The following is an 11,966-nucleotide window of genomic DNA, read 5'->3' as shown; positions in this document are numbered from 1 at the left end:
TTCTGCGTTGAGGATGAGAGGCCTTGCGTCACATGATGAAGAAAATGTCAGCAAGGTTTAAGCAAGTCTTCACAGTAGGCGTTGGCAGAACGGTTTATCTGCCAGGCGTTGTGTCTTTCAACAAAGGGAAAAGAATTTTACTGGTTTTCTCCTCTTTTCTCCCCTGCTTCGTTTTAGGTGCATCTTTATGGGACAAGTAGGGGTGATTATGTTCATTTCTGGTCTGGTTTGAAGTACTTGTCAGGAGGATCCATGATTTTCTTTCACATTGGGGAGTCCAAGTGTGTTCTCTTTTCGGAAAGTCAGGTCATCTCTTCAACCATAGTTACTTCCTCGGTACAACTGTTTTTTGGTAGATTTACATACTCTGTCTGAAGAGAGAGAATTCTGTAGCATGCAATAAGCTATGGAGTCACCATTGATCAGAGAACATTTCTAAATGTTAGATACACCAGTACCAAAGACACCTTGTTCCGCTTTTTAATACATAAATGCTTGCAAAGCGGGTGAAAACGGTTTTAAGGACAGTTAGGGATTGTTTAACTTTTAATGTGTATGATCAGTACTAGCTACTTGTCAGCAGAAAGAAAAAGACTAACAGTTGATTTAAATGCTGGACAACCTTAACTGAGATAAGAGAGGAAAAAAAATTGAGTCTTGACTGAGCTTTTCGTACATAAACATTAACTAGACTTGCAGAGAAAATATTTTGGTTGCTGTCACAGAGTTTTATGCTGTTTAACCTGGAGTGGTACGAGAGCAGAAGCTGCTAGGTATAGACCGTAAGTATTGATACAGCACCTGGGGCTTAAAATACTCAGGGGGAGATAAATCTGATTTTTAAAAAAGTAGGAGGGATAGTACTGGGAATAATTAAAACAACAAAATAAACTTGCTGTTATATTGCAGATATGTTACAGAACATCAAACCAGGATGTCTTAGTGTGGAGCTTTGTCTGGGAAATCTGTGGGATCGGTAAGCACTGCAGGACTTTGTGTTTGCAGGATTTTGTGCTACTCAGCCATTCTCCGAGGAAAACAATACGTCTGTAAACAGTGTCTTGCAAGTTCTTGTCATGTTTTTAACTCGGGAGAAGACAAACACGAAGTATTAAAGTATAATTCTGAGTGAGGGTGAGGAAAGCATTTGGGGTGAGAATAACCAAAAAGTGCAGGAAGATGAGTAAAATAAAATTAATCAGAGGAATGTGAAGTGTCTGATTCCCTGAGTGAATTGTTTGGTAGGATCTTGCCCACAGCAAATAGGAAAACTGGCAGTTCTTTAACATGACTGTTGAGGATACAAGTGCAAACCCAGAGCTGAGAAGTTAGGGTTGTAAATCATGAGGTTTTTCAGTGGTCTAAGAAAAAGTATTGTGAAACAGGACAAATAATGAGAAAATGTGAAAGGCTGGCAAGTAAGTAGGGACAAAATAAGGAAATACAAGCTTCAAAATGGTGTGATTAGCAAAGAACATTACAGGTTTCAAAATAACTCATAAATATATTAGTATTAAATGTCAGGAAGAGATAATCCTGGTATTCATTAGAGAAGCCGAGCTCTCCTGAGATAACCTGTTTGTGCTTCAGTACCCACTTTGAAGAATTACAGCATTCAATCAGTGTTAAATATACCTGTGTGTGATACTCAGACTAGATTAAAATAGGCAAAGAGTCTAGTAACTGTTCAGATACATCAGAGACTTAAGAATTATCTTCGCAGTGCCAGTTGGCAGGTCTGAGGCAACTTGAGCTGAGAGGGGGAGCTCTGACAGTTCCTGCTTTTAAGGTGCTGCCTGCGTGGAAGAGCCTGTGCCACCCTTTACAAAACCACATCCACAGAGGTTCCTGGGTTGCAGTCGAGTGACTGGAGTAATTGTGGTAGTATGTGCACAGGAGTTTGCAAGCCCCTCAAGTTTAGTTAAAGCAAGCAATGTGGAGAGTCTGCAGTATTTGAAGGACGGCTTGCTACTTTACTAGCAATTGCTATTTAAGAATATGATGGACTATGGACTGCTGCTGCTCTGTAGCTTTAGCTCTGGCAGCCTGATACGGGGTGAGATACCAGATACTTACGACCTAAGGTGTGTGAGGAAGATCATCCAAATTACATCACCACCTCCCTTTTATTAAGTGGTAGGACATAGGACAATGTGCTGTAAATAGTTGCCCAAACTAGAGAGTTTTAGTAGTAATGAGGATTCTTTGTAAAGAATTGAAGGAAAATTTCTGCCACTTTCAAGAGCCTGATTGAAAAGGGTGGTGTTGCCCACTGAAGTTCTGCAGACAAACAAATAGCCTGATTTATTGACTTAAAGTAATTCCCTCACTGTGCAGACACTATGCAAATCAATATTTAAATGGACAAACTAGAAGAGAAGCACGAAAGATTTGAAGCCTGGTTGTCATGACTTGTGAAGAAAGACTGGAAGAGCTGCTGTTGACAGTGTGCAAGATATAGTGAACAAGAAAGGAATAAGGATAAGAAGTAATGGATTTTAACCGCAGTAAAACAGGCTATTTAAAAAGTTTTGTAAACGCAGGGATAATTAAACGTTAGTGTAGCCTGCATAGACATGCTACAGAATATTGGTCAAACACAATTTGCACAAAGTATCTAAACAGCCATGGCTAATGACAGTTCATAGCTGTGCTGAAGCGGACGGCTAGTTCAGCTCTGGAGATTTTCCAGCCCTGTGGATTTTCATTATTCGATGGAATAGGATTTTTACATGTATATAGGTAAAACTTCAAAACTATGTATATTCAAAATGTATTATGATCATTAATATTTGAAAATATTAATGGAAAATGCTTCCTCACCTAGGTTATTTTCAGAGTACAAACAGCAACGTAGTGAAACTGGTACACACAGAAACTACCAGTCTCAATAAATTGAATAACTCTGGTCTTAAACTGTGTCTGTAAATACATGCAAGATAATTGCTACTCTCAGCACTGGCACAGAGAATTTCTAGTTTCAAACCAGCATGCTTTGCATGAAAGCAAATTAGTTATTAATGGACCACATTTAATGCTCATCTTTATATGTCAGTTCTTTTAGTGTTTGGCCTATTGTGGTTGATATAATTATTGGGATAATTAACAAATTTGACTGAATTGAAAAGAAATCATACCTGGGTGTCTTCATCAGTTGATGGATTAAATTTGTCTCGTGGTTGTGGTATGGGAGAAAATATGCTTTTGAAACTGCAGTACCTTTGGGAAGAAAATGGGATTGTGAAGAAATTAAAAATACTGGTAGTATAATTTACAAATGTTTTGTGCTGTATTTTAAGGATATTTTTTTACTTTCAAGATTGAATAGCTATTGCTTTACAAATCAATAAATGAGAAGTAAAATGTTTTGAGTGTAGGCAGGTGGGTAACTTATTACACTCATTTGGGTAACTAAAAATTATTTTGTGATGAGAGGCACAGTAAATACTCTAGTAAACAATGATTTTCAATAAATCACATGACATAACTTTATTCCACCACTAAGTGAGAAATGCTGTATGAAACCAATGGCTTCAAATCAATATGGATGTTAAATACTTAAAAGTAACAACAGAAATGTTTTTGTAGGATCTGGTGGAATCAATCACTTCCTAACTTTAACATCCTTTCCCACTTTTTCAGTTGCAGTGATTTTGCATGCCAAAGTTCCATCCACAACAAGACTGGTAATAAAACTACATGATATTGATAATCAGATTATTTGAGTTTGTAGGTAAGAAGGTAGGAGGAAATAGAAATAATACTATATCCATAGTTTCTACATCAATAAGGTTGATTTACCTTTTGAAAAGACAACATTGGAGCAGTGTCACCAAGATGGCTCCAAGTGTTATCAGAAATGAAATCACAAAGATAAAGTTATCTTTCCCTTGACCTGGAATATCCAAGAGAGAAAAGCATCTTAGCATGCTGAAAAGCTACTTTTGTGAATGTCAGTAATGAATGCAAATTTCACCTAATTCTTTGAACAGTCTTAAGGACTTCAACCCGACTTCTGACATGAACCTTGTCAAAAAGTCCAGATACACTTCAAGCACTTTAAACCTTTTCAAATATTTAAAGTGTAGAGAATTAAAAAGCAACACACCCAATCAACAAACAAACCACAAAAATCCAGAAAAGAAGAAGAAAATACAAGAATCACAGAACAAATAACAGAGCAAAAGTAGTGGAACTGTAAAAAGAGCGTTGAGGCAAGGAAGGAAGTGGATGATGTTCATGGCAAAAACTCAAAAGAACTGAAAGACAGCCTCAGCACTTTGGACCAAAGGCAAGACTGGGTCTCTCTCAGCCTGTTCCTGTAGCCCTGGCATCTGGGTGACTGGTACCTTCACAATCCCGACTGATCACAGTTTGGTAATGCCACAGTACTGGAGCTTCTCCTCTACTTTATAGAATTTCCATCCTGTTCCTTTCATCTCATTGGGTACAAATTAAGATTTTATTGATATCAGTGAGTGTGAGGGAGAAAGGGGGGCAAACATGATAATGCTGAAAAAAACCCCACCTATATTAAAATAACATTTCACAGTCTTACCAAACTCGATGGGCTCACTCCATTCCCCCCAGTGTGAGCTTACGGGACAGTTTCTTCCACGTGCTCTGATTTTCAGAATGTATTTTTTTTCCTCATTGTAATTTTGGAATTCATATCTGTCATTCCTTACCTAAAATCAAAGCAATCAGACTGAGCATTTCACCCCATGGGCAAATATTAATAAAACTTGTGCTTTAATTTTTTTACAGGGATTAATCGTGCAAATATGACCTGGATGGTGTCTGTCTTTGCCAAACAGACTTAATGTTTTTGAGACAATCCAATAACAGATATATATCATCTGGCTGCATGATGCTTTGTACAAGTTCTGTAACCTGCCATGCCTAAGATGCTTCCAGGCTGAGAGAACCACATTCACTTGTCAGGGGAAGACTGACAGTGTGTATTAACCTCCACAGATTTTGAAGATCCCAGTGTTCCCTCTGTCTAGCTGTCCTGAACTGAAGTGGTACTTTTCCACCAACAGATATGAGAAAGGCAATGTTTCCAATTGTTATTGAGCAAAATGTCACATCTGTCTTAAGCAAAATCTGTTTGCGTAATACGTGGAAAGTATAAAGCTTTGTGAAATGCATGGAAAATTCTGCCTAGTGTAAGCTGCCCCATTCAAAAGAGATATGTTTAGGTACCACGGGAACATATTTTCTTGAATTCTCATTGCTATATTGATATCATAACTATAGTTCTATTAGTAAGTCCATATTATGTAATGGTCTTTATATGTTTAAGTGAACAAAAGCATTGTATTCTTGTCATATACCGATTTGTATATGACAAGAATACTTACTCTTACAGGAGGATCCTTCTTCTCTTCTTTGGGCTCATCCTGCAAACCAAACACAATTATATTTTTATTATTTTCTTGTCAAATAATAAAATATTTCTGTTTTTTACTATCGTTTTCTTGCTTATAAAAATCATAAGTAATTTTAAACTGAAAAATCAGTTGGATATTTTGCCCCATTAATGTGCTAGAAGATAGCACTTTATCCAGAGTTTTGGCTTCACTGTAGAAAAGGAAGGAAACAGGAATTATTTATCAGTGTTTGTGTGAAGCCGTATGTGCCTTTAAGTGCATATTTACACTGTGCGTTCTCATCCAGCATAAGTATATCCAAATTATGCAAGCAATCAAATTGTTGTCCAAACACAGCAGATCTGGAAGCTGTGATTTCACAACAGTGTGATAACGTGGCACAGAAAACTGATGTGACAGCAAATTCACTGTCTGTCCAGTCAAAGTCTCTGAGTGATCCATACTCAGGGGTTTGGCCCAAAGTATCGTGAATAGCTACTTACATATCCCACACAATCAGAATTTAAAAATTTAATTAACTAGAATTAGATGTTGCTCTGAATCAATGAATCTGATTATTTATTTTTTTTTTAAAAAGGATAGGTTCAAAAATGAATGAGCAAAATCAACAGCAGTGATTTTAGCAAGGATCCCAGAAAACATTGAAAAGCTGAGGTCCTAGAAACATCTCTCATGTGTGATGTCAGAAGGAAAGTTGTCATATGGAAAAGTCATAAAGAAATTATTACAATGAACATCTCATTTCAGAAAACACACCTGCTATGTATTTTGTGTTATTAAGTAGACTAGTATTGCCCCATTACTCATTGCCAGCTGAGATCTTTCAGCTGAGCACAAGATGGAAATCATCAGCATGTGCTGCGAATGGGGAGGGTGAAAATGAGTTACTTAAGTTAGAAGTATGTAGTATCATTTTAGGTACCTTACCTCTGATGGCCCCTCCTAAAAGCTGTGAGTTATATCTGATATCTCCACGTAGGTGCCTCTAGTACCTTCAGTACCTATAGCATCTTAAGGGGAATGAGACATCTCATGCTCAGCTGCACGACCTCCTAGATGTGCATTGATTGTTATGGGATATCTGTGCTCCTTTGCAGACACCTACATTAAGGTATCTCAGTCTGTGAGAAGAATTTCACACCCACTATAATGACTGACTGAATGCCACCCATTCTGACTGCAGCATGGGGAAGAAGAGGTAGCACATATTTCTTTTTTAAAGAAATGTTTTGATAATATTGCTTGGGTCATATCTTGTAACCTATATCTTTCTATAAAACTTTAAGTGTTTAACAAAATATCTTACTGTCAAAATATACCAGCCAGCTGCAAAGCAACATGTACTTCAATTGCTCCTAGAAATAACTACCAAGGTAGATAATATTAACATATTCAAGATACAAAATCCAGACAATCCAAACAGCCTGCAAGCTGCAGGCCTTAGTTTGAATGAATTAGTGAGTTTTAATGATGTATTGCTTTATCATAGTTGTATGTTTATGTCTATAATTATTTATTTATTTAGCTTACCATTCTTGTAATGGTCTTATGTTACAAAAGCCTGAGGAAGTGCCACTATGGTAAGCTTCTGAGCAGTGGCTGGAAAATGGAGTAGGTAGGGAACACTGATTTGTCAGGGCACAGACGTCTTCTATATGTGGAAATCATCTAAAGTACAACAGACATCCCAGGGATGGGAAGGAAGAGTGCTATTTCTTGACTCCTTGTCAAACTCCAGGGCTCAAAGAATTCTCCTGCTCTTTGTCCTTAGGGCTGTTAAAACCATGTCCTTCAGGCACTGAGATTTGTGGAAGAGGACTTGACAAGTCAGCCTCTCTGCTCCATAAAGTACACGTTCTATGTTGTCATGTGCTTTTTCCACGGTCACTGTGGTAAGCTGGCAGTGCTCTACCTATAGTGCAGGAGAAATCCCGGCTCACTCTTTATACATACATGTTTACATCTGAGATAGCCATTTCAGGTTCCTCTCTTATAGCCAATGGAAAGAAGCATTTCAGGGACATGATGTGTCTGTCAGCTGCCTTGGAAGGTTACCCTTGCCATGGATAACACCACACCGAGCTGTAGGGAGAGTAGAGGGTAACTCACTGAAGTCAAGTGCCTCCATTTCAGACATCGACCCTGAGCCTGTGTGAATTTCCCCCTGAGTCGCTGGTATACAATTTTTCAGAAAACTGGCTTCTGTTTCAGCACTAGTTTCAAAACAGGGTTTGGTGGACACTGTAGACAGGCAAGGGTCAAGCTGGCTGAAGCAGGCTCCAGGGGAAGGACAGCGTCAGAAGGAAGGCTGTCAAAGAACAGCAGATGGCAGGAGAGGTGCTGAGACGTGGAGGCTGAGGGAGGGAAACAGTTCCATGTGTTGAAACTGAGGGGCAGCTGTAAGCCTTCCAGAATCTGCAAAATGCCATCATAGTGGCTGAAACTGAGGTGCCCTGGGAGCAAGAGGGGCCCTGGCCGGGGCTGGAGGCTGCCGCCGAGGCAGCACCCTGGTTGCAGATCGCAGGCTGCCATCATGTGGTCATCTCCTGTGAAACGTGCTCATGCAGGAAAGCATCTTACCTGCCCTCCTAGGGTTTGGACAGAGACCTTTTATAAATATTTCCCTACTCTCTTCTGCACCTCTGCTAAGTTTGAAGTAAGGTCATGAGGGCTGGGATGTGAGACCAGCAGAGCTGGAGGACACCAAAGCTTATGAGAGAGAAGTTAATAAATAAAAGAAACTGAAGTTTATGTATCATAGATATGCACAGATGTAGGTGTGGTGCCAAATACAAATAAAGAAATTATTTTTACCTTATTTTGTATGTTAATTTCATACTGAAAACACTTTATGTTTTCCACATGACTTGTAAGGGGTGGTTGCCATCTAATTATGCAACCCACTGGATCTCTGGTACAATTGGCAGTGATATTTAATGGAGGAGTGAGTATTTCTGCAAAGAAATGAAGTAATTAATGTAGACATGGTCAGTACTCAGCTACAACTTGTGTTCATAGCAAAATACATGTGAAGTTGAGGCAACTGATGCACAACTCTGTGCTACTGGTGTTAACAAATGTTACCTGTATGATGGAATACAACACAGTAACGTATATATATTGAAATAACTTGGGAATATATACACTGGAACAGGCTGCCCAGAGAGCTGGTGGAGGCCCCATCCCTGGAGACATTCAAGGTCAGGCTTGACAGGGCTCTGAGCAACCTGATCTAGTTGAGGATGCCCCTGCTTACTGCAAGGGGCTTGGGCTAGATGACCTTTAAATGTCCCTTCCAACCCAAAGAATTCTATGATTCTGTATACTTGATGGGCAACTGAAGTAGCTGAAGTTCCTTTAAAAAAGGTATTAAGGATTTTGTGTAATTCAGTAGCACAGTCAGTAGAGTGCCAATATCTTCTGTGTCTGAATTTCACATTGGCCACGCAATCCCCATAGGAAAAACAGTGTGGTTCTTGTGTGTGTGGTGTTATTCATGTAGAAGATCAAGTCATCTGAGTTTGAGTGCCTACAATATAGCTGACTGGGTGTGACCTAAGTGTCTAACCAGTAATTTTTGGAACTGTATTCCGTTAGCTATTGGGAGCGAAGCCTGTCCTGCAGTGCAGGATACTGCTATGGCTTTGTTTTGTTCTTCTTTTCAGAGAAAACTACCCACTTGCTTATTTATAAATCAGTAATAAAGTAAAAATATTCTCTTACTTACCGATTTTATACAGCTGAATGTACTCATCGTAGAACTGGATCAGGGAGTGTTTGCTAGACCCATTCACCAGGAAGTAAGCTTTTTCAGGCTCAATCTTCACATTTTGGAATCTACATCCCATGTTCCTGCCATTTTCATCTTTAATGTAAAGCTCACATTCCATTGTATCATCATGTCTGTATATAACAAGGTATTCTAGTTAAAGGTGGTCAGTGTGATGTGTCAGGTGGGAATTCAGACTTGCCCAGACTGAAGCAGACCCACTTACCTCGGGTTCTGCCAGTAGAGAAAATATTGGGTGTCTCCTGGAGCATCCCTGCCTGCCTGCCAAGTGCAGTTCATGAGGGAAACGTTGTAAATCACACAGGAGAAGTTTTCAATGGCCGACCCACTCACGCCTGCAAGCACAGGAAGAGCTGTGATGAGGGAAAATGGTGTGACTGCTGCAAGCTGCAGCATCATGGCACATGCTCAGATATGTTAGACATCTGCAACTCCAGCTGGATGTTGTTTGGATTAGGAAGGACAACTGAGTGAAACCTGGACACTTACCTTATCTGGACTGCCTCCGAACTGTGAAACCTGGGAGTGAGCAGAGTTCACACAGGTAAAGGAAGGCACATTGCCTTTTAACACCATCCTTGGTGCTACAGAAAGAAGTATTTCAATTGACTCCTCAAGTGTTTACAGCATTGAAAAAGCTGGGACTTTTAAAAGTGAGGCTGGGCTTTTTTTCTCTTCTCTGATCAAACAGCCTTGTAGCTAGATCCTTCCACCCTGGTGTGATCAACAGTAACTCAATCCCTTCCTTTTCTGGAGCACAGTGAAGTGAGAACCTCGTTTCTTTGGAATCTCCCTTGTAGCTGGGCTGTGCTGTTGTCCCCAGCGTCTCCTCTTCTCTTTCAGTTGCTTTTCTATTTCTTTCACGATGTGTCCCAAATTCAGCAAAAGGTTGGAGGCGTCTTCACTACTGCCTCCATCCCCTCCAGAACCCAGTACTGAGGGCACCCTTGAGGAAACAAGGGAGAACCCCCTGGGGAACCTGCATGCTTGGAGGCTACAGCCAGCTGGGGCAGAACGCCAACAGCAAGAGGTTTTAAAAGGCCGTGTGTCCTGGCTCATATTTTGAGGGTCGCCGTGAGATGTTTCCTTCATCAAGTATCCAGGAAGAGATGAGTAGAGAGAACTTTCTCTGCTCAATTGTCAGCCAACTGCTAATCTAATCACCTCTGTCATGTCTGAAGTAGCTCAGTGACACACAGCTGCAGGAGCTATGGGGACTGGGCAATTTTAGTGTAGAGCTCCAAGCTGAGAAGGAAGGGGAAAACAGGCCATAAAACCCTTCAGGTTTGGAATTCAGTACCTAGAATCTGCCTAAACCTCACTGTGATTAATTCCCACAGGGAACAGGCTCAGGATGCCTTTGTAAAGAGTTGCCTAAGCTCAATGGGTGCACAGCAGCACAGGGAACCCACATACGTGTGTGGGTTGGATGTGCACATGTGTACGTGCACACCAAGGCCAGATTAAGAGCTTGCTACATTCAGTTTATCCCTAGCTGATTATCACCAGCATTTCCTTTTCTTTCCTTCTCACATTTTATGGGTTTCACTGATGTCCAGACTGGGCCTTTAGCTAGGCTCTGTGGTCTGGCTCCTGACAAACCCACCAACAGCCTAGTTAAAAAGCATTTAATAAAGAAATGGGCACTAACATCTTAGTTTCTGACAGCCAGAATAGTTATTTGAATCCACCCTTAAACCATTATAGTTTTGTAGCATTTTAGAGCCCTAGTATGAAAGAGAATAAGGCAGTTACCAATACGTTTGTAGTAATGCATCTCTTGCAGAATTTGGGACACACTTGTTACAGAGCAAATAATCTTAACAAATCTGCCAAAAAAAAATTTCTATCAGAAAATAAAGCAATTACCTACTGTGTAAGTAATTGTTTTCTAAGGTACTGTTTACCTTTCAAAGATTGCAAATGGAGAAAACTTTATCCAGACCACAGACATTACCTCCAGGGTTAAAGGTGCAGTTTTTTGAGATGTTTGTGTTTGGTACTTCAATGATAAAGAAAACCCCTTTGTGCAGAGGCATGTACAGTTCCACTGGAAACTCACATTTTGGACTATTCACCTGAAAAAAGAACATATATGGTGTTTTATTTCTCGGTTTTTCCTCTGCTGGTGTTAGATGATGCTGGCTATGGACATGCAACTCAGAAACTCAATTCACAGGGCAAATATCTTGCATGTATGTATGTATGTTTTAGGCTCAAGAGCTGTTTGTCTTCGTCACCACTTGAGGATGATGTAGAATGGAGCCAAGTGACCAAATGCGGCTCAGGAGTTGAATGCTACACAAGTGTGAAGCTGTTAGAGAAGGCTAATAGTACCCCACTGGTGTAACAGAAGGAACAGAGGAACCACAGTGGAATTTAGTCACAGGATTAAGCAAAACAGAATTTCTCCTCATCTGACCTCCCCAAGGTCACAGCTTCTTTTTTCAGCAGCTACATGACTATGTGTTTCAACATAGGTGCAGTTCAGGCTATTGCCTCCTTCCCACTTTGGTGCTAGAACTACAATTCTGTGGTATGCATGGGATGGTTCTCCTGCAGCAAATGCACCTTGGCATCAGTGATGGCTCTCCACAGCCACTGACAGATCGAACTGCAAACTGCAAACAATCACTGCTCAGATTTTACCTGCAACAGATTCATTTTTTCAAAATAAGTGAAACTGAGAAAAGGTAAAGAAAAAGGTGCGATTATTGAATAACAAGTTTACCTCTTTCTGTACAAAATCTGTATGGTCCGTGATGGTACATTTGTAATTG

The 11,966-nt window shown here is 40.1% G+C and overlaps 1 protein-coding gene across 1 annotated transcript in view; it reads right to left on the bottom strand.

Annotated features, from left to right (window-relative positions):
* Positions 1-302: 302 nt before the first annotated feature.
* LOC103780628 (granulocyte-macrophage colony-stimulating factor receptor subunit alpha-like) overlaps positions 303-11,966 on the bottom strand; it is a 12,029-nt gene continuing 365 nt past the window's right edge. The window contains 10 exon segments of the mRNA XM_008948318.1: positions 303-371; positions 3,138-3,219; positions 3,802-3,895; positions 4,559-4,688; positions 5,373-5,405; positions 8,211-8,350; positions 9,124-9,299; positions 9,392-9,521; positions 11,144-11,264; positions 11,918-11,966. The exon segment at positions 11,918-11,966 is cut by the window's right edge and continues 29 nt beyond it. Of these exon segments, the coding sequence (XP_008946566.1) occupies positions 303-371; positions 3,138-3,219; positions 3,802-3,895; positions 4,559-4,688; positions 5,373-5,405; positions 8,211-8,350; positions 9,124-9,299; positions 9,392-9,521; positions 11,144-11,264; positions 11,918-11,966 (1,024 nt within the window).

Source organism: Merops nubicus, unplaced genomic scaffold, assembly GCF_000691845.1.
Source record: "Merops nubicus isolate BGI_N331 unplaced genomic scaffold, ASM69184v1 scaffold34499, whole genome shotgun sequence".
NCBI lineage: Eukaryota > Metazoa > Chordata > Aves > Coraciiformes > Meropidae > Merops > Merops nubicus.
Note: the sequence above shows the minus strand (reverse complement) of the source record. Positions and strands in the feature narration are given on the sequence as shown.